Source organism: Grammomys surdaster, unplaced genomic scaffold (assembly GCF_004785775.1).
Source record: "Grammomys surdaster isolate TR1022 unplaced genomic scaffold, NIH_TR_1.0 126278, whole genome shotgun sequence".
NCBI lineage: Eukaryota > Metazoa > Chordata > Mammalia > Rodentia > Muridae > Grammomys > Grammomys surdaster.
In genome coordinates, this window is record NW_021621078.1 from 6,492,420 (window position 1) to 6,514,472 (window position 22,053).

Sequence of the window (22,053 nt, forward strand, 5' to 3'; positions counted from 1 at the left end):
GATAAGCTATGAAGTCAGGAGAGCAGCCAACCCTGATTTGGAAACGCCGCGCCATCTGTTGCATACATTTACGGAAATGGAAGAGAGCCATTTCCCATCGGGGAATGGTTCCAGCGACCTGTGGACTGAAATCCCACACTGTGACTTGTAATCAGCCCACAAGTATTTATGAATTCTCTCTCTTGTGCCTGGCATCAGAAACAGAGAGGTGGCGCCCACCAATCTTATAGTAGCAAGCTCGAAACACACACAACTGCTGAACAAGACCTGGCCTGATATAGTGATATTGGGCGATGATGATGTTAAAACCTTACAAGTTTTATACGAGGTCATTGGGGTTCAAAATGTCTTAAGGGTTAGTATTGGAAAGGGAGAAGGAAGGGCTGGAAAAGAACAAGAGCGGGTGCAGAACTCCAGTGTGGAGAGTGTTTAGAAGTGGAAGGTGAGGGCTGGAGAGATGGCTCAGTGGTTAAGATCACTGACTGCACTTTCAGTGGTCCTGAGTTCAAATCCCAGCAACCACATGGTGGCTCACAACCATCTGTAATGAGATCTGATGCCCTCTTCTGGTGTGTCTGAAGACAGCTACAGTGTATTCATATATAATAAATAAATAAATCTTTAAAAAACCCAAGATGAAAAAAAAAAAAAAATAAAAAAAAAAAAAAAAAAAAGAGGTGGAAGGTGAGAGGAATTAGGGGTAGGGATGCGGCTTAGCAACGGTTTGCAGCCTCAGAAAGCGCCAGTTCAGGGAGGACCGTTCTCCTGCCTTAAGTCCAGGGATTCTGGTCCTGGTGTAGAATTCGGGTCAGGTTTCTTACTTTAGCCACGTACGGGAGGCCGGCGCCAAGACGCCAGCTGCTACGGACCTGCCCGCACAGCGCGGGCCTGCCACGGAGGGGCGTGGCCACGGAGGGGAGTGGCTGGGCGGCCCGGTGGGCGGGGCTCCCCTCTCAGCCTCCCCTGCCGCCGCTGCCTCCGCCTGCCGCGCGGACCAGCGAGCCGGGTAGCTGTCGCGAGCCCACCCGCCCGCCCGCGTGCCGGGGCTGCGGTGGGCCAGGATGTCGGTCTTCCTGGAGGAGCTGCTGGGAGACAAGCTGGTGACGGGCGGTGGCGAGGAGGTGGACGTGCACTCGCTGGGCGCTCGCGGCATCGCGCTGCTGGGGCTCTACTTCGGGTGCAGCCTGAGCGCCCCCTGCGCGCAGCTCAGCGCCAGCCTGGCCGCCTTCTACGGCCGCCTGCGAGGGGACGCGGCGGCCGGGCCGGGGGCCGGGGCGGGGGCAGGCGCGGCCGCGGAGCCAGAGCCCCGGCACCGCCTGGAGATCGTCTTCGTGTCCTCCGACCAAGACCAGCGGCAGTGGCAGGACTTCGTGCGGGACATGCCATGGCTGGCGCTGCCCTACAAGGAGAAGCACCGGAAGGTGAGTAGCGCGGGGCCCGCGGCGCCCCCGGCCTGCAGGCGCGGTCCACGTTCTGGGAGCCAGCTGCTCGCCGCCCTCACCGGCTGTCCATAGGCCTGCCATATCTATCTTGGCCGGCTCCCTCCTCTTGCCCCATCCAGGATCCTGTCGGGTTGGGACGCTCGCGGCAACTCCCGGGTGCCAGTACCCAGCTGAACCCACGCTGGGAAGTTTGACACCCCTCAGATCCACGCGGTGAGAATCGCGTAGGAGTGGCCGTGCTCTGCCCTCCCCACTCTATGACCCCTATCATCCTTCTCTAGCCACTTGACTTCCCGCAGATACCTGTGGTGTGTGGGGGAGGGCACTAGCCCCCTTCCCATAATGCCTACACCAGGAAGTTTCCTTTCTTTCCCAGAGAAATCTTGCCTTCCTGGGGCTCCCTCCTCTGTGGCCCGGGACCCGGAGGCGGCTGCTGATCGCAGCTTCAGGAGAGAGGGGAGCGCACTCCTCTCCCCCTTTCTTCTCTTGCCCCCGCCCCGCCCCCTGGGCTGAGTTAGTGGCCACCGGGGAGCTTTTCATTGTCTGGCTGTCCAGCAATCTTCCCAGGCCCAGAACAGCCCGCGGTCCTTGTAGATGCCATAGTTTGGTGGTGGGCTGACTTGGCATACTTCGAATTAGATGTAGAACTGATCCCATCGGTGTAGATGAATGACAGCAAACGGCCCACCAGTTTGCTGATGAAATTAGTTCGGGTTTCTGAGTGTATCTGTTAGGTGAAGACGTCTGTTTAAATTAAAACAAATTCAAGACATTTTGTAATGAGTGGTAACAGGAAAAGTTTTGGCGTGCCCTTGTTTAATTCGTGTGGCTAATGCAACGTATGAATCTGGATCTTTCGTTTTTTCGAGGAGCATCTTAGTTTATGGGGCTCACGGGAGAAAGGCTATTCCCGGGCATTTAGATTCCTCCAGGGAGGGTGGTAACATATGCCACGTGTTCCTTTTATGTGTACAGAATCATGTTGAGACGCATGATTTAGACTTAGAGCAAAAGGCTTATAATTTGACCCAAAAATGTCTTGCGTAAATCATTCGTCCCAAAGTGGTGTAAGGCACAGATGTGAGATTTAAAGTTTGAAATATAGTGTAAGAAATACAGTTGGTAAATTTAACATTGGGAAAACGTCGGCCCGCTAACCACACAGAAGCAAGACTTTACAACTTAGCTATTTTTTCAAGTTATTATGTCACTGTTTGATTTATATGTCTGCTAGGATATGAATATGCATGACTAGTACTTTTTTGCTTAAAAATATGGGAATCCTTTGTTTTCTTTTTGGTGGTTGTTTTGATGATTCTTTTGGGAAGGAATAATGTTCAGAAGTCATTTATTGAAAAAATATTTCATCGTCATGGCCTTTTTCTGTTGTAGACTAAAATCTGTTTAAAATAATATCCTTATTGGGCAATACAAATGATTTCTAGCTTTTGAATATATACAACAAATGGCAGAATGTTCCAGACTTATGGCCTATTGTAGTTTTTACAGAAGGGGAAATAAAATTGCTGGGCAATAAAAACAGGGAGCAAACTGAGATGTTTTAGAAACATCTGACTTCTTTTGCCCCCAAAATAGGAGTGTATTTGATATGACAAATGGTTTCTTCTGTCCTGGCTAACCCCTTTGCTTGAAAAAACGTGTTCTATAGCCCTAGCCTGCTCCGGCTGGTCCCACTCAAATGAACATCTGGATGACACAGGCCAGCAGGCTCTCATTTGAAAATACAGTTCAGAATGCTGGATGTGCCTAAATCATAAGCCAGCATCTTAAACATTTATTTTGATTTTATTTATTCATTTATGTATGTATTCCCTTATTTATATATTTTTTTGTGGTGCTCGGCATGAGATCTGTGCACATGCTAAGTGCCTTCCACCACTGAACTTCACATCTCTAGCTTCCCAGATTTATTCTTTGCACTGTTTTCCTGTAACACCCTATAGTTTGTTTCTTTAGAGACCAGTTTCAGAAGGCCTCCTGTGGTGGAGAGTAGGTGATTCAGTGTCTGACCCCAGAAAGTGCTTCTGTTTTCTGGTGACATGGCAGGTAAAAGGGCCATGATGGGTTTCTTGTAGAAAACATACTTGGAAATGGAAAAGAAGTGTCCTCGCTGTGAGAGGGACCATTTCCCACCTTGAAACCAAAGAGCTGCAAAACACATTCTCCTCTGTAACCAAGTTCTTGTCTTCTGCAGCTTGAAATTGGGGTACATAGAAGTCGGTGAGTTCGCAATACCAATTTCATCCCAAGAAAAGTAAAAAGAGAGGCTGTCCCAGTTCAAGTCACCTGTGGGGGGACTTTGTGTGGATGGATCTGGCTAGGCTGTTTCCCCAACTGTAAAAATAGGTTTAAAGAAGGGCGTTTTGTTCTATACGGAAGGGAAACTGAAGTTCCAGATTACATTTTTTTTTTAAAGTTTTCATTAACATTTGGTCTTTAAAAGCATTTTGCATGTTTCTTCCCATTGGGAAAACAGAGGATATGGTTCTAATTAGTTATTGGCTGGCATTTCTCTACAGAAAATTGAAAAATTATGGTGGGGAAAGAAAATGCTGTGTGGTATTTCTTTCTCTTCTTTTATTAATTTCTCCTTTATATAGTAAGAACGTCTGAGGATGACCATATATGTTCAGCCTGCATTTTTCCCAGCTCTCTCACCTCCACTGGAGCTGCGAGAAACCATGAAGTAAAGGGTACTGGTGGTGTTTCCCCTCCTCTGTAGTTCTTTATGGAACATCTTCCCTGTTTCTGTTTCTTTCAGTGGTAGGTCTAAAGTAATTGAAGCTTTTCTTCTTCCTTCCAGAACACACACATTATTATATAGCTGTATAGAAATTGTAATTAGATGATAATCAAACTTTGAGTGGATTTATGGGAATGGCTCAGTCAGGAAGCCTGTAACTTCAGTTAAGACGATTGGGCTTGTTTTAATAAGTAGGCTAGTGGACTTTTTTAGATTTCTGCAGAGAGAGAACGTGATGAGCAGTTGGAAATTGGTGATGATTTAGACTTTCGGATTTGAGCTGTCTCTTTCGATGAATAAAAGTTCATTGTTGAAACTGGAGAATCTGGCTCCAGGATCAACTTAACTGTGGCGATGAGAGTGAACACTAGTTTTGGTTTTAAAGCCACAGGCTTTGGCTTTGCCTGGGCGGGGTGTCTAGTGGAAAGCGGTTGCTCATGGGTGCTCTGACATCAGGGGGTGCAAACCACTGACCACCCTCCACACAGGTGTATTGGGCTTTGACTTGGTCTGTAATGTTCTGAAGTCAGGATAGGAAAGCATTAGAATTGGGTGACGACTCTGGCCCAGCTCTTCAGTTAGTTGTTTTGGACTGGTAAATGGAGTTTCTCTGCAGCTGGCCCGTGTGGGCTGCTTGCTCTGGCTGTTCTGGATGGTTCTTTTGGTATAGACTAAATCAGAGTCATGGCCTGGACTTCTCTCTTAAATCACTTGGACACTTTGGAGGTGACAAGATCTGATGCCAACCCAATCTTCAAGCTCCAATCTTCAAGGCTTCTGGTCTTTCTCTTCCTCTGCCTTAGGCCGTGAGAGAACACTGACATGATTCTGGCCTTGCTTCTTATTCCCTTTCAAAACAGTGAGTGCAAGATGCCAAAAAGGATACGGCTTTCAATATTGGAGGCTTTTGCCTTGTTCCTAAAGACTCTCAACCAGCCAGGACAGGCTCTCATTGGGGACTATGTTTCCATTTGAATGGGTCTAATAAAAGATAACAGTCCAGTAAAAGCAATCAGAGCTGTATTCTGGAGAGGCTTTTCCCGTCTTTCATTATTTATAATGTGTGTTTTAATCTTATCTTCTTTGTGTAATGAGATAGTCCAGTGGCTAAAAATCGAAATTCTTTTGTCTTTTTTTTTTTTTTTTTTTTGCCTGAGATCTGCCATTTTTTAGCTGTGTGTCCTGTGCAGGATACTCTGTGTTGTAGGTCCCTCATTGTAAAATTGGAATAACAGCACCACACCTGGCTCATAGGATTGTTGTGGAGTCTGTGTGATATGCATGTGCCTGACATAATGGTACATACTTGATAAATGCTACTATCATTTATTAATAAGTTGTTACAACATTGAGTAATCCATTATACAGCCTGCCTCTGCCTCTTTGGAATATATCCCATCACAAAACTACAAACCTGCTATGAGGGCTTTCCTCTTCCTCCTCTTCCTCTTCTTCCTCTTCTTCCTCTTCTTCCTCTTCTTCCTCTTCTTCCTCTTCTTCCTCATTTATCTATCTATCTATCTATCTATCTATCTATCTATCTATCTATTTATTTTCGAGACAGAGTTTCTCTGTGTAACCCTGGCTGTCTTGGAACTCCCTCAGTAGACCAGGCTAGCCTTGAACCCACAGAGATTTGCCTTCCTTTGCCTTCCTCTGCCTCCCGAGTGACCACCACCGCCTGGCATTTCCTTTCTTCCTTTCTTAGGATCTCACTGTCATCCAGAAGGGTCTTGAACTTACCTCGTGGTTAAAAAGGACTTTGAAGTTCTCACCCTCTTGTCTTGGCCTCCTGGTGCTGGGATTGCAGGCACTCACTACTGGCCCTGTCTGTGTGGTGCTAGGGAGAAACTTGAGGCTTACTGCATGCTAGGCAAACTCTCTGCCAACTGTTCTATCATCACCTTTGATGTATTTTTTAAACTTTTCAGAACTACAGCTTATACTATCTAAGGGGGTACAGTGAAGGAGTTCAAGGAACTGCTCTACAAGAGCTAACAAGTAAGGAGAGCGAGTTGGATGAATGCAGCTGCAGAAGCAAATGAGGGTTTGCTAACACTGAAGAGACCCATAGTCACTTGTCTGCCCTTCTATACCTGGCAGCAACTGGGATTGATCCTCACAGCCTAAGCTTGGCAAAGATGATAAGGGACCATTCTGGAAGAAAGCGTGAATGTTGTGATTGTTTTGTGATTTGCCAAAGCTCTCTGGCTGACTCTAGTCACAGAGTCTAGGCAGTGTGGGGATGCTCTTTCAAGTGGGAAATGGACAGTGGGCCTCTGAGTTGTAGAAACTCACCCCTCCTGGGGTTGCGTCCCTTCCCTGTTCTGGAATGCTGTAGGAGAGGTTTGCCCATTATCCTCTCTGTGGCTGGGTTAACCCCATCTTCCAGGTGATGGCTATGCACACTCTTTCTTGTTCATTGGTTTGTCTTCCCGTTTGGGTTGGAGTGTGAACCAGAGCACAGAGCAAGGTAGTGGATGTTGGAGATAGGACCACTGATTTTGCTCTCCCTGGTTTCTCTTCAACCTTCCGTCTCACGCTTCCTTTTGGTCGGAGGCCCGTTTTAATATTTGCACAATTGATAGAAGAATGCTCTGTGCTGTTTATGGCTGGGGCAGAGATGAGAAGGCCCCTTGGGTGTCTTTTTTTTTTCTTCTTCTAATTGAGCTTGAGGATTCTGGGGCTCCAGCTGCTCCTGTTCTGAGCTAGGTGTGGCTCCTGGACACATTGCTTCATTTGGGAGAGAGTGTAGACTTGGCCTAGGCTGTGTTTTCTCTCTTCACAGTCTGAATTCCCAGTGGTGCCCCGTGTTAACCACCAGGGTGCTTAGTTTTCTGCATCTGATTAATTTGTCATTATGCATATTCAAAGGCACTCAGGGAAAATGGCTCTGAATTTAGAATCCTGCAAACCCTCAAGTTCTCTCGTACTCTTGTATCTTGCCATGATTTTCAAAGTTGTAGGGAGTTTTTGAATGTTCAGAGCCACGCTCTGTTATCTTTTACAACTCACTCCCCGAAGGTGCCTCGTCTAGCTAATCTACCTGTTGAGTAGCTGGGAGCTCCAACCCCATCTCTCCATCCCTGGATCACTGGGTCCTGAGTTACATTTCCTGTCGACCATTGCCTACCAGCTGCCTTCTCCAGGGCTTCCTGCCTCTAGTCTCAAATTATTTTCCAGATTAGAATGTTTTCATCCGTTTTTCAGTCATCCATCCACTGGTACATTGTCCTGCGTCACATAATGCATGCTGGGTGCTGTCCTGTTTAATCAAATGAGACCTTGGACCACAGATGTGTGTGTTGCTGCTTTTCTGAGGTGTCATAATATTTCTAAATGTCAGCTCACTGTTTCTATGCTCCGCCTCTTTGTGGACCAGTGGCAAACAACTCTTGGATGAGCCTATGCTAGTCCTCAGGCACCGTCCCAGCAGAATCTTTCCAAGCCTTGCCAGGATGGAATGACAAGTTCAGAAAAACAGTTCTGGTCTGGAACTGTGTGGCTTATCTAACATTGGAGAGGCTCTGGGCTCAACCCCCAGTGCCCCTATATTTGCTGAAAAAAGAAACAGCTTCCCAATCCTGAATCTCATGGATGAAGAGTCCTCTGACTCTTCGGAGATCTTTCAGTCAAGTCCAAAGCCCGACTGCTCATCTCTCCGTGGGGATGCAGGGACTCTCTCTGCCTTTTGCATTTCTAGGCTCTGCCGAGTTCCTCTCCATCTGCCTGGGTTGGGAGCTTCCTGCTATCCCTGGCTTTAGAAGCTTTCCTATCTCTACCAGCTTACGTTAACTAACTATCTTTTGGTACGCCTTGTGGAATGTGGAAAGCAACTTGCGCCAGTAGGTTCTTGCCTCTGTCCTGTGGGGCCTGGGGCCTCAGATCGGCAGGCTTGTGGTGATAGCCTCTGAGACATCTTGCCAGCCTTATTGTATTTCACGAGGTTGTCTCTTATTACTTTCTTTAAGGTTGTCATTTTCAGTCAATGAGTTCTACAGGTCTCCTCATCACTTCCCTCAGTAACTCACTTAAAATCCCACATGAAAGACCCTCACCGGATGTATGTGAGCCCGGGCTTTTCTGTGAATGCCTCATTATGTTCACACGTGTCTCCAGAAACATGTAGCAGCAGCACATGTCTGTGGGTGTAGTGTGGTATTTCCTGTCACTTTTTCCTCTAGGTAGACTACTCTGTGAGCTTCCACGCGTTGTTTGTTTGTTTATTCAGTTTGAGACGGGTCTCTCACCATAGCCCTGGCTGTTCTGGAACTTGCTCTGAAGACCAGGCTGGCCTTGCACTCACAGGGATTCTCCTGCCTCTGCTTCCTAAGTGCTGTGAGTAAAGGCATGTGCTACCATTGCCTGGCTGCTCCCATAGATCTTACGCACAGATTTTTGTAAGATTTCCCAATGTTTTCCAGTAGACTGTAAGCTCTGTGAGACTGCAAACAAAGGAAGGGGCGGGCAATCCGTGCCGGTCGCTGAAAAAAAGGCTGATGTCATAGAAAGCAGGTGTGTGGCTTTCAGATTGATAACTCAAGGTGGTTTTCAGATCACGTGAACTAAAATATATGCTTTTGCCAGGCACACGCCTTTAATCCCAGCAGAGGCAGGCAGATCTCTGAGTTCGAGGCCAGCCTGGTCTACAACAGAGCAAGTTCCAGGACAGCTAGAGCTACACAGAGAATATATTCTGTACAGTTTGTGAGGTTTCTTTTGTTTTGTTTTGCTTGTATTTTTTTTTTTTGAATTTTTATTTCGTTCTCTTTTTAAAGGAAAGGGCTCACCCAGGCTGTCCTTGAACTCTGGATTCTCTTGCTTCTGCCTCCTGGATGCTAGAATTCCCATCTTATTCTTTTTGTTTGTTTTTGAGACAAGTTCTTACTGTGTAGCCTCAAACTGGCCTAGAACCTACCTACTATGCAGACCAGTATGGCTTTGAACTCACAAAGATCAGCCTGCCTCTGCTTCTTGCCTCCTTCATGCTGAGATTAAAGGTGTTTACCAGTGTATGCAGCCTTTTTTTTCTAATTTAATTTTTTTAAGGGTATGGGCGTGTGCACTGTGTGGATGGAAGAGCCCATAAAGGTCAGAGGAGGGCATCGGGTCCTCTAGACCAGGAGTTACAGACGATTGTGAGCTGCCCTGTGGGTACTGGGAATAGAACTGGGTCCTTCTGCAAATAACCGCTTTCTTAACTGTTTGAGTCATAATGAGCTTTAAAGTGTGTGTGTGTGTGTGTGTGTGTGTGTGTGTGTGACCAGAGGTCAAACCTAGGGCCTTGCTCAGACTAAACAAATAGTACCTCTGAGCTTAATAAGGAGAGTCAGTAGCTTCTTGTGTCCTGTAATTCTGTGTTCAAAAATAGGAAAAAGCATGACTCTCCCTTTTCGAATGTTGACTTAGTGCATTCAAATAGTCTCATACGCAGACCTGTCATTTGAAGCTTCTCCATTTCATAAATGCATTGCATTTCTCTATCACCCTTCTTCCCAGGAACTCAAAAGTGTGTCTCGTCCTTCCGTCAGCTACTAGTAATCAGTGTGGTTGACATTTAACTTTAAACATTTCCAAGTACATTAAGAGTCAGAAACCTGAAGTAAAGAGAACCAGTGACGAGTTTGGGGGTCTCCATGCTGGAGTTCCAGGATCTCCATGCTGGGTGAAAGTTTGGCTGACCTCTCTTAAATTTGAGTCTTTCCTTTCTGTTTGTGAAAACGTATCTTGAAAACCATTTACATCAAACCTGCTTCGTGGTGCAGGAGAAGGCAGGCTGGTGTCTTCCATGTGAGTTCACTCTGAGATGAGGCAGCCCAGTCTAACTACTTAACACATTTGCTATTGGTTGGCGAGGCAGGAGAGCCCAGATGTCTTCTGCCCTTTACATTGTGGTGATTTCTAAGCCCCTTCCTCCTTCCCCCTCTCTCTTTAATGACTTGAGGGTTTTTTGTCTTTTTTTTTTTTTTTTTTTTTTAGTTCAGCTAGTGACAAGCCCCCAGCTCCCCTTCATCCTATGCAAAGCCTGCAGGGCTACTGTCGTGCTTTTGTTCAGTGACAAAATTGAACTTCAGGTATCCTGTGGAGATCTGGGACTAAATCAGTCCTCCCCTTTATGAAGCTTTCAGTAACGGCTGTTCCAACTTCCAGTGAAATCTCAAACATGTGCTCTTCGCTTTATGACAAGGGAGAGGTAGAGTAATTACATGTTACCCTCCACGGTTCTGCTGCAGGGAAACCCTGCAATGGAGATGTTTGTTCTGGGACATCTGTGATTAAAAGCAAAATGTAAATATTTTGCTGCTCACTGGTCTTAACTCTCGGACCAGAGAGACGGTGTATTTTTTTTTCTTCTTTGTACGAGCTTATACATCAGAAAAATCTTTTTCAGAAACAATTTAAACTTAGCATTCAGCTTTCCTTTCTATTGACTCTGTCACCCACTCTCCCTGCTCCCCATTCGACTTTCTATAGAGATGCCAATTACAGATAAATCTAAGCAGCATTTCCACGGTACGTTGCTTTCATCCTGGATTGGTCCTGAAGAGTCACAAAGTGGGGTGCGACAAGGGCTGAGGGACTGTGGGAAGGCTCTTTGCTCTCTTTAGAGAATTTTCCCCAGGTCCACTCTACTCTACAGATTTTATTTTGGGGAGGGGAGGAGGTCAATGTCCCTGTCATAAAAATCTGAATGGATCTAGTCTGCTCAGAATCCCAGAGATGTTTGTTGCCTTCTTTCCCTTTAAACACAATTAGGTCAAGAGAGTTTTCATCGGATCGAGCTCCCTGATCTGTTACTCAGTTTTCAGGGTTTGGTGTAAAAAATCTAAAGATCGGGCTGAACAACTCACTGCGGGGGCCCTGAGAGTTGTGAAGGGACCTGGATGTGGGTGTGGCTGTGGGCGTGGTGTGGCTGTGGGCGTGGTGTGGCTGTGGGCGTGGTGTGGCTGTGGGCATGGCTGTGGGCCGTTTCTCAGCTCCAGGTATTACATGCCTGTAACTTCCAAATTCATTCATACCCATGGACTTTCAGAAACGTCCCGTCATGATAAGTAAGTATTTAAAATATAGTACTTAGCAAGTGAAGAAAGCGCATACTCACCATCCAGGGTCCTTAAGTCTGTGTCCTAGCTTCCACTTGCTGGCTCAGTGACTTCAGAACAGGTTACATGGTTTCTGTGTCTCAAGTTTCCTGATCAATAAATGCAGTTATCTGTACCCATTGGGTACGTTGTGGGTGTTTCTGAGGCTGAAATGAATCAATGTGCAAAGGTGGTGGGAACAGTGGCTAGCGTGGAGTGGGTGCCACGTAAGAGTTTGTCCCAAGCTCTTGATAGCTCATTCTACCCTCTATGCTTATTTTGATAGAAGGGAGAGGTTCTCAGCCATTGTATTTCTTTACACACCCTTCCTCCTCCCTTTGCATCTAGTGGTCTCTCATGTTCCCTAGTTTCTCTTTGGTTTCTTCCTAGGACAGTGACCATGGCTTGTTTATTGTTGTTTTGATGACATTTTTGTGTATTTGGGGGATTGGACTCAGGGCCTCATATGTGTTGAGGACAGACTATATACCTGCCCTCTTCTTATTTTAAAAGAAGATTTATTTAATTTTTATTTATGTGTATGTATGTCTGTGAGCATATGGCTTGTGAGTGCAGTTGCACTCAGAGACCAGAAGAGGGCATTGGATCCCCTTGGAGCTAGAGTATAGGCAGTTCTGAGCCTGTTGATGGTCTGAGAACCAAACTCCAGTCCTCTGGGAGGGCCACAAGTGCTCTTAACTGCTGAGCTGTCTAGCTAGTACTTTATATTTATATTCCAAATTTTGAATGTGACTGTATTTCCAGACCATGCCTATGATAATTCAATCAAATACTCAGTTCTATTGAGTGGGTCTTATTTTCTCTTTCACACTGGGAGTAAGTAGAAGAGGGTCTGGCACATCGCTTTTGTTACTTATCTGTAAGCTTTTTATCATAGCAGTCTTTACACATCATGTAGGTAAGAGAAAGTGGGTCTAGAGAGATGAGGAGGTACTTGCTTCATACACACAAGGACTGGAGCTCCTTAGCAGCCTTGCATAAAGCTGGGGCTGGGGCCTTGCCTGTATTCCCTGTGCTAGGAAGGTGGTGTGCACGCCAACTATTAGCAGAATTTGCAATTCCAAGATTCAGTGAAAAAGTCTCTCAAAAAAATACGGTGTTAAATAATTGGAAGGGTACTGAGTGTTGACCGCTGGCTTCCACGTGGATGGGCACACACACACACACAAGAACACACACATACACACACAAAATAGGACAGTGAATTGTCATGTCAAAAAAAAAAAAAGTTGTAAGGCCGGAGAGATGTCTCAGTGGTTAAGAGCACTGGCTGCTCTTCCAGAGGTCCTGAGTTCAGTTCCCAGCAACCACATGGTGTCTCACAACCATCTGTAATGGGATCTGATGCCCTCTTCTGGTGTGTCTGAAGACAGCTACAGTGTACTCATATTAGATAAGTAAATAAATCTCTCCCCCCCCCTTCCCTTCTTCCTCTTGCTCCGGTCTGCTCGCTCCAATCCTCCCTTCCCCCAACCCCCGCTCGCTCTGGGCCCACAAATAAATCTTAAGAAAATAAAAGTTGTGGAAGTTTTCATTGTGCATACTCAGTGTACGTGGTATTTATTGTGCTGCGTACGGAGGCTCCATACACTCATCACAGCCCCACCCCCCATCTCTCCCTTCCCCCTTCTGTCAGTCCCTGCTGTATAAGCCATTATGCTTTTACAATAACACTCACACCCACTGGGCAATCTCCCCAGCTTTTGCATGGGCTCTTCTGATAATCACATCACACTGCCGACCCTTTAGTCACCCAGGATTCCAGGGTCTTCTCTAGTGGTCAGAAGCCTGGACAAGTGAGGATGGAGTCCAGATTCTCAGCGCTCCATTTTCAAGAGTCAGTTTAGATGCGGTCAGTCTCCATAGTCTGTTGAGATCATTGTGTTTGTTGATATGCCCACTACAACAACCAGAGCCCCTTCTCAAGTTTGAATTATGTATCATCCGCCTGACCGATAGCCTGGATGATAGACTCCCGGGACACAGAGACCCTCCTCCAGGATAACTGTGGTCTGATTCTCCCTCAGTTAGCATGTCCACTATGGGAGAACTTGGGAGTTCTTTACCTGTTCTCTCTTCAGGAAAGTTGGTTTGAAAGGGCTCATACTTGGTAAACCCACATTTGCTCCTAAGCGATCACCTCTCCGACAGGGTCTGTGAATAAGCCGTAGTGAACCCGCTGAAGGGCAGATGTCAAGTTTACCAGTCTCTGGTTTGCAGGGTCTGCCCCCTGGAAGGTGCGTGTGCCTTTCTTCTGTTGGTTTCAGGTCACAACAATGGCTGCCAATCTCACTGCACCTTTTCCTTACTCTTGCTCTGAGTCCCACCTCTTCAGAGCTGCATTGCTGGGCCCCAGGGCCATGCAGGCAGAACTAGGACGTTTATTTCCTGTAGAGGGCCTTGCACCCAAGTCTGTGCACATTTGGTAGTGGCATGCAGTTGAGGGTACTCCATTGTCAAGGAGGCCCAGAGCCTGTGCTTTCTGAGGGCCATGTGGCAACACAGAGTGCCTTATCCCAACCCCAGAACCCTGCTTCATCTGCTCATTAGAGCGCAAAAGAGCCTGAAGGAGTCTTTTTCTCACTCCTCCTCCCCAGGATGAGAATCCTACTGGCTAATTAAGTGTGGCCTTTACTTTCAGAATGAACAAGCAGTAGATGCTACTACTTCAACAAAGGGATCTGGGGCCCTGCTGTAGAAAGACTTGTTTTCTTAATATTTGACTTTTTAGGACAAATTAGTCCATTTATTTTGAGACTTTTTATCCCATTTTGAAATGGATTTGTTTTCTCCCTAACTATATTTGCCCATTTATGATTGCCCATATAATCCCAGTATTTGGGAAATGGAGGCGGAAGGAACAAGAGTTCAAGGCCACTGTGAGCTATTTAACAAAATGTTTTTAGCTAAAACAAAAACAACAGAAAAAGATTACACAGGACTCTCTCAGATCCGGTAGAGTTTGGCACGAAGATTCCTGACTGCTCATGTTAGACCTCGGATGACTTTGAATTAAGTGCTCCAAAGCACTTTCCAGGGAAGTGAAATTTTCTCAGTTTGCACAAGGCCCCCAGATCCCACCCTTGGACGAATTGCTCTAAGCCTGTACAAATGTTCTTAAGAGTAAAGTACTCCTTAATACCACTTGGACCTACTGCTTTTCTCTAGGACTTAGGGAAAGCATGTGTCTGCAGAGACCGGCAGAACGCTGGCTTTGCAGCACTCGGCTCACAGTGATTCCGTTCCTGGCATCATCCAGTGCATTCTGCTGCAGAGCCAAGACGCCATAATTCCAGGCCAATTCTAGGTCTCTCTAGGACCAAGACCTAGTTTGCTTTCATGAGGAAGATGGGGTTTATCCATCTGTATCCAGCAAAAATAACAAGCTTTCTGCTGACTGAACATTAAAAGCCACTTATATCCCTTGGTTTAGCATAGCAACTTCTTTCCATTGGCAAGGGAGAACGAGCCTTTCAGTTTTTAATCATAAAATCAGACTCTTCCCCAAAACAGGCAACGACGGTAGATAGTGTTTTGTAGTCTTCCAGAAAAAGTTACACATATACGCTATGCATAGACATGTGTGTGCTTATGTGCTTATTGCCCAATGGATTGCATTTGGCATCGATCTGTTTTCTTGAAGGGAACTACATTAAAACATTCTGGTCTTGAGATGTGACTCTCTGGTAAGCTACTTGGCAGGTACACCCCCAGCCCTGAATTCATTCAACCCTCAGAAGCACACAAACAATAAGATGATGGTGGCACATAAAATCTGCATTAAATACGACAATGGCACTAATCGCAGTCCAAATAAAAGGAAAGACATGCAGGGAAAGATCTCAACTGTCACTGCTGACCACAGGCTGCCTCCCCAGTGACCAACCATTACCACAACCAGTATGTCTCTTCAGTGGCATTTTGGACATCTGCAAGCAAGTGTATGTGCGCACGGCTTTCCCATACGTATTTTTGAGTAGTTCTCATATATTATTATTTACTTATTAAGAGACAGGGTCTCACTATGTATCCTTTACTGGCCTAGAACTCACTCTGTAGACCAGGCTGTCATTGAACTCACAGAGACCCACCTGCCTCTGCCTCCCAAGTGCTGGGATTAGAGGTGTTCACTAGCACACCCTGCTGTTATAATTTTTTTCCCCATTTTTATTTTTCGAGACAAGGTTTCTCGGTGTAACAGCCCTGGAGTTCCCGGAGCTCACTCTGTAGACCAGGCTAGCCTCAAACTCAGAAACCCACCTGCCTCTGCCACCTGACTAGGGATCAAAATGCACCACCACGGCTCAGCACTGTTATAATCTTTGACTGAAACTGGTCAATGGAGACAAAAAGCGAGTCCCATGCAACTCTGATGTCTGCCTCGGCACAGACCTGCACACCAACCGAAGCACGGACCTTCCCCCCCAACCCCCTCTGAACCACCACTGAGATTAGCAAGACGCCTGGCGTGGAATGCTCCACCAGTACAATGGCTGGAGCGCCTGGAAGACAGTTTTCCACGTCTCCACGCAAGCCCCTCCCAGACTGACACAAAGCAGTGAAACTCACACTGCCCGTTTGGATGAATTCAGAAGTTCACTTTCTAAAGCCATCAGTCTCCTCTTCTTGGAAGCATTCAGATTTATCCAGAAACAAAGCTTTTCCCCATGCTGGGCACTCACATTGTGCTGGCCTTCTGTGGCAACTGGTATCAGGTAGCCTGTATTTAATCCACATTTGATGTGCTAAAGTGTACTGTGTTTTCAGAAAACCCAGCACCTTTCAAATCTGAAGCTATGAAAGAGGAAAATGAAGGGGCACATCTTTCCGTTATTGAAGGCTCTTGGTTTTAGGGTCTGGCGCTCATAGTGTAATTTCTTCTGCTCAGAGCCCCTCTCCCCTGCCGTCTCAGGAATGTATCTGTTGCTTTGAGAAAAATGTACAAGGATTACATCAAAGTCTTCTTACGGAAGATTGAACATCTTCCCCTTTCCCCGGAACATTCCTCATTCTCTTCTGCATGAAGTAGCTGAGAATAGCTAAAATTAATTTTCTTATGGGTCATGGAGCCAGGTTGCTTATGAAAGACTGAAAGGGTTGCCCTGGGAATGTTTATTAAACAGACAGAGAAGAGCAGTTATGAAAGGTGAACTTTGCAAACATCCAGTGAATCGTAAAATGGGACGTGCACAGCAAGCCCAAGAATCTGAATTCATATCCCCAGCACCCCTTAACTGCCGGGCTTGGTGGCACATGCCTGTTGGCTTAAGATCGGTAAGAGTTAGTCTGTTTAGATTTAGCCCTGATGATAGATTTGGTGTGCAGCCTGTAGGACAGAACAAAATGGGGATGGCGCTCACCTCAGCCTGCTCCAACTCTAGAACAGCAGCATTCCTCTGTAGACAACAGTAAGACACTGAAGACACTCCAAATGATCACCAGCTCCATAAGTCACCACACCTCAGAATGGTGTGGAACAACCATTAAAAACAGGCTTTGTGGGACTGCAGCCCTCTGTGTTGTGCAGAAAGGCAAGATTCCAGATTGCATATATAATACAATTCTAGCATGTTATTAAACAGATACTTAAAAAAAAAGATCGAAGTAACTATGCTAGACGGCTTGTTGTCAAGATGGTGGCATCAATGGGTGGTAGGTCTCTGATTTCCAGATGTTCTGAATAGAATTGGTTTTATGATAAAAATCCATGTATGTGAAGAAAATAAAGTGTTCCTTGCCAGAAAAGGCTTGCATCTCGTTTGTGGAGCTGGACTATAGTAGTTTACTCTTTCTCATATAGTTTACAGCTGAGTAGCCATGTTCATCCTTGCCGCTTACAGAGCAAAGGATCATGGGGGCACCAGGACGGAGCACCAGCTTGAAGTCATGGACTTCAAGAAAGCGTTCTGGAAAGAATAACTTGAAAGTGACCTTTTCAAATGAGGGGGCGGGTAGTCAGTGGATTAAGAAAGAAAGATGTTCCCGATATAAATAACCACGTGGGAACAGAGGGGAAAGCTGAGAAGAGAAGGTTCATCTGATCCTGGTAGACAACGTCCATACACGGTGGAGGAGGTGATGTGAGCTTGCAGACTGCTGAGGGACACAGGAACAGTTTTAACTTCTTAAGGAAGCATTAGCTCTTTTGCCAGAGCTTCTAGGAGTACCTGTGGGGAGGTGTGATTTTTGTGGGTAGAGTCTCTGAAGCAATGGTCCTTGCTCAAGGCCTGTCTCAGGCTTAGTTTTGGGCTTGGGATAAGAAAAGTCTAAATTGCAGACATGCCCCAGAATAAGACAAAGATGCTTTTTGGACCAAGAAGACCACACTCGATGGCTCAGTGGATAAAATGAAAACCTCAGTTCAGATCCCCAGCACTGTGTCAAAGCTGGATTTAGTGACACAGACCTGTAACTTCATTGTTCTTGGGCAGAAACAGGCAGATTTCTGGAGCTCTGTGGTAAGTTGGTGGCCCCACCCCAACTCCTACACACACACACACACACACACACACAAAGGGAGAGTCTTAACTTAAACCAATGAACCTTGATCTGGGCCAGATTGCAGGAATGCATTTTTAATAAACTTCCTTAGAGTGCAATGAAGGCACTGTGTTGGTGAATTCCATTCGTTAAATAAAACAAAGGAAATACTTTAAAAAATCGGTGCATGGCAGTGTGTGTGTGTGTGTGTGTGAGAGAGAGAGAGACAGAGACAGAGACAGAGATAGAGACAGAGAGCTCTGTGGCATGCTCTTAAAGGTTAGAGGACAGCTCTGAGAAGTCCTTTAGAAATATTTACATATAGCCGGCAGTGGTGGCGCATGCCTTTAATCCCAGCACTTGGGAGGCAGAGACAGGAGGATTTCTGAGTTCGAGGCCAGCATGGTCTACAGAGTGGGTTCCAGGACAGCCAGGGCTACACAGAGAAACCCTGTCTCGAAAAACCAAAAAAATAATAAATAAATAAATAAATAAATAAAAAAAATTTACATATGTATACATGTGTTTTATATATAAAATATATTTCCTGTTACCGTCTGTGTATCAGTTCAAATAGAGGTGTGGTTGACAACAGAATCGTCAGGAACCCGGCATCAGCTGAGAAGCCGCCTTCTCTTAGATCCCACCCTCCTCTCCTCCTCTCTAACTTTCTGAGCTCAGTCAAGGTTTTCACTCATAGTTCCTGCCATGTTGGGTTGCTGTGGAGGTGTGAGCCGACAAAAAGCCTGTCACACTGTGCTTGCCACCACAGTACTTGGCCAGGTGATGGTGACTATTGCTTTGTTCTTCTAGACTAGGAAGTGTCCTGAGGGTGGGGACCCGCTCGTTCCTCATTTTGTCCTTATTTGATTCATTTGTGTTCCTGTCCTGCCCCCCTCCCACCACCATCCTCCTGTAAACTCCACCCCCACCTCTTCCTATACCTCCCACCACCACCACCACCACCACCTCAGAGGATGGCTCTGTGTAACCCTTGCTAGCCTGAAACTCTGTAGAGACCAGGCTGGCCTTGAACTCTCCCGGAGATCCATCTGCCTCTGTCCCCACATGCTTGGATTAGAGACGTGTGCTACCAGGACAGCCATCATCTCTTATTAATAAATATTTGTCACAAGTACTTGTTGAAATAAAGAGTAAAGGGCTTGGATTGGCATTGAGAGGACCAGCAGGGCTGGAGTGGAAACAAGGGTGGGACTGTCATAGCTGAGTGTGGTGTGTGAGTCTGTAGTCCCAGCTACTTAGGAAGCTGAGGCAGGAGCACTACTTGAGTCTGTGTTTTGAGACCTGAGCAACATACAACCTGGACTTCATCCTAGGAGTGAGGGGTGAGTCTCAAAGTTGAATGACAGATTTGTCTGATTGTTTGTATTAAACAGTTAAACAAGTGTACAGTGTTGGGCAATGTTACCACTGAATGCTACCCTGGAAGCATGTTGAGGGCGGTGTAGCAATCCTTTATTTTAATTAATTAATTAATTAATTAATTTAGATTTTTTTTGAGACAGGTTTCCCCTGGTTAGTCCTAGGCCTGGACTTATGTTGCTCTGCCTTCCTCTGCCTCCCGAGGACTGGGTCTAAAGGTGTGTATCAATACTCCCTCACAACGCTCTGCTTTTACCAGCGAGGAAACTGAGGCTCAGAGAGTGGATGGCAGCCGCCTGGCTGAGGTTCTAGCTCTTCTTATTGTCTGCTCAGGGGTATTGCTTAGCATCTATCCTAGTAGCCCTAAAAAAAAAAAAAAAAAGATCCACCCGATATCTGTGAGCCGTTGCCAGGTTTTATTTTGTTCACAGGCTAGAGAGATAAGCGCGTTGGAAGGAGGGGAGCGGCACAGGGCTCTTTCCCGTGTGAGTTTATGTGTCCTGGTCTCTAGAAAATGGGACACTTTCCTGGTCCCAGGAGCCTGTTCCTGAGAGCGCAGCGGCCTTCCTGTGGCAAGGCCAGGGTCAGGCTGGGGACACAGGTCAGACCTCCTACGTGGAATGCCTCAAGTGGCTGTAACTCATGCAGAGAAAACAAACACGTTTCCGCTCTGTACGACAGCACCGAGTTCTTCAGGACAGAGCCCAGGCTGTGAAATGTAAAGACTGGAGTGTAAAAAGAGCCAGGCACTTCACTCTGAGTCCAATGCATTGGAGAGAAGAGATTCCACACAGATGGCCCAGTGGCCAAGGTATTTTTTCCTGTTGGCCCATCAGGAAGGGAGAGGATACGCTCTCCTGCTGCTTGTCCAGGCAGTTTGCACCCTTCCCGTGTTGTGTTGAGAGATAGCTGTGACCCAAGAGAGCCCTTGGCACTGGTCCCTGGGCCTGAGGTCACGGGAACGTGGCCTGTTGCTTTCAAGAGATCTTTCCAACCTGAGCAGGAACATAGGAAAACAGGAATTTAACACATCATTGGCCTGAACTCAGGCCTTTGAAAGGGGGGCCATGGGGTCACACTTGTGACTTTATGGGGCATGAAGGATATAGATGTTCTGAAACTTAGGAGTTCAAATCCATTCCAAAGCCAATTCTTATTATTTTATTTGTAGAGAGGATCTTCCGCAACCCAGGCTGGCATCGACCTTGCTTCATAGTTGAGTATAACCTGGGACTCCTATTACTTTACCTCTGTGTCCCAAGCACGGGGATTACAGATTTGTGCTGTTATCCCCTGGTTTACGCAGTGCTAGGAGTTGAACTCTGAGCTTCACGTATGCCAGGCGAGCACTCTGTCAACTGAGTTTCACCCCTGCTTTTCTATAGCTAGTTCTTTGTTTCTTTTTAAAAAAAAAATTGGGGGGGGGGCTTGGCATGCTTTAATCCCAGAACTTGGGAGTCAGATCTCTGAGTTCAAGGCCAGCCTGGCCAACATGGCAAGTTTCAGGACATCCAGGCTATGGTAGAGAAACCTGTTCTCAACCCTGTCCCCCAATTATTTTTAATTGTGTGTGTGTCAATGTCTATGTGTGTGTGTGTGGGGGGGTTATGTCTACATGAGTATTTATTCCTGCAGAAGCCAAAGATGTCAAATTCTCTTGGTTGGAATTGCAGGTGGTTGTAAGCCACCCTATGTGGGTGCCGGGAACCAAACTTGGGTTCTCTGGAAGAATAGTGAACACTCTCAATCCCTGAGCCATCTCCCTAGCCCCTGCAGAGAGTTCTTGTTCATTAATTATCTTGGTATAGCCGGGCGGTGGTGGCACACGCCTTTAATCCCAGCACTTGGGAGGCAGAGGCAGGTGGATTTCTGAGTTCAAGGCCAGCCTGGTCTGCAGAGTGAGTTCCAGGACAGCCAGGGCTATACAGAGAAACCCCGTCTCGAAAAACCAAAAAATAAAAATTACTTTGGTATAGTTTCATATACTCAATGAAACCCTAACACATCTCCTTAGAGTGTGCATTGTAGTGTGCTGTACAAAGTGGAAATAGTCTGAAGCTACAAGGCTACTTGTGGCTGTGGTCGTCTCCCACCAGGAGATTATTATGTTGGTAAAGTCATCTTTCTCTATTTTGGACTCTTTATCATGGGCACTGATTCCTTATGAAGTAATAATTAAAATTAGCCAGTTTATAGATTGACATCCATACAGGTTAACAATGTCATGTAGTGTCCAGCTGGAGAGTTCTAACAGGTTTACTGCTGGGTGGCATGAGGCATAAAAGCTTATCCTGTCATGCACTCATAAGAGATGGTAACCAAGGAGGTGCGGGGAGAGGCAGGTGAGCTGCATTTGCGATAACTTGTTCTGCTCATGGTGTCAGTGAGAGAGTCCTAGTCCAGAACGTCTCCTGAACTGGAGGGTGCCGTTATCATTAGCGTTATTCCTCACTAAACTCCTACTAGGTTCCAAGGACCTCGTTCCGAGGTTCCCCTTGCGTATTATCTTGTTGACTCTTTCTAATAGTCCATGAAGTAGGTACAGGAATTCTTCCTTAGCCACAGTTCTGCCTTGCATGGTTTCAGTTACCCATGGTCAGCTGTGGTCTGAAAATACTAAATGGAAAATTTCACAGATAGACAATTTGTTAGTTTTAAATTACATGCTACGGGGCTAGGTATATAGCTTAGTGGTAGAGTACTTGCTAAGCATGCATGAAACCCTAGGTTCAATTTCTACCAAACAAAACAAATTACATGCTGTGAGCTGTGAATAGCATGATAAGATAAAATCTTGCACTGTCCCCCTCTACCTAGAATGAGAATCATCCTACTGCACTGTATCCATATCCTTTGAGCACTGTATCCATATCCTTTGAGC

At 46.1% G+C, this 22,053-nt stretch overlaps 1 protein-coding gene across 1 annotated transcript in view; it reads left to right on the forward strand.

Moving 5' to 3' along the window:
• Positions 1-944: 944 nt before the first annotated feature.
• Positions 945-22,053, forward strand: part of Nxn (nucleoredoxin) — a 141,690-nt gene continuing 120,581 nt past the window's right edge. Inside the window, exon 1 of the mRNA XM_028759298.1 lies at positions 945-1,421. Coding sequence (XP_028615131.1) covers positions 1,062-1,421 — 360 coding nt within the window. The 5' untranslated portion in view covers positions 945-1,061. The remainder of the gene's footprint in view (positions 1,422-22,053) is intronic.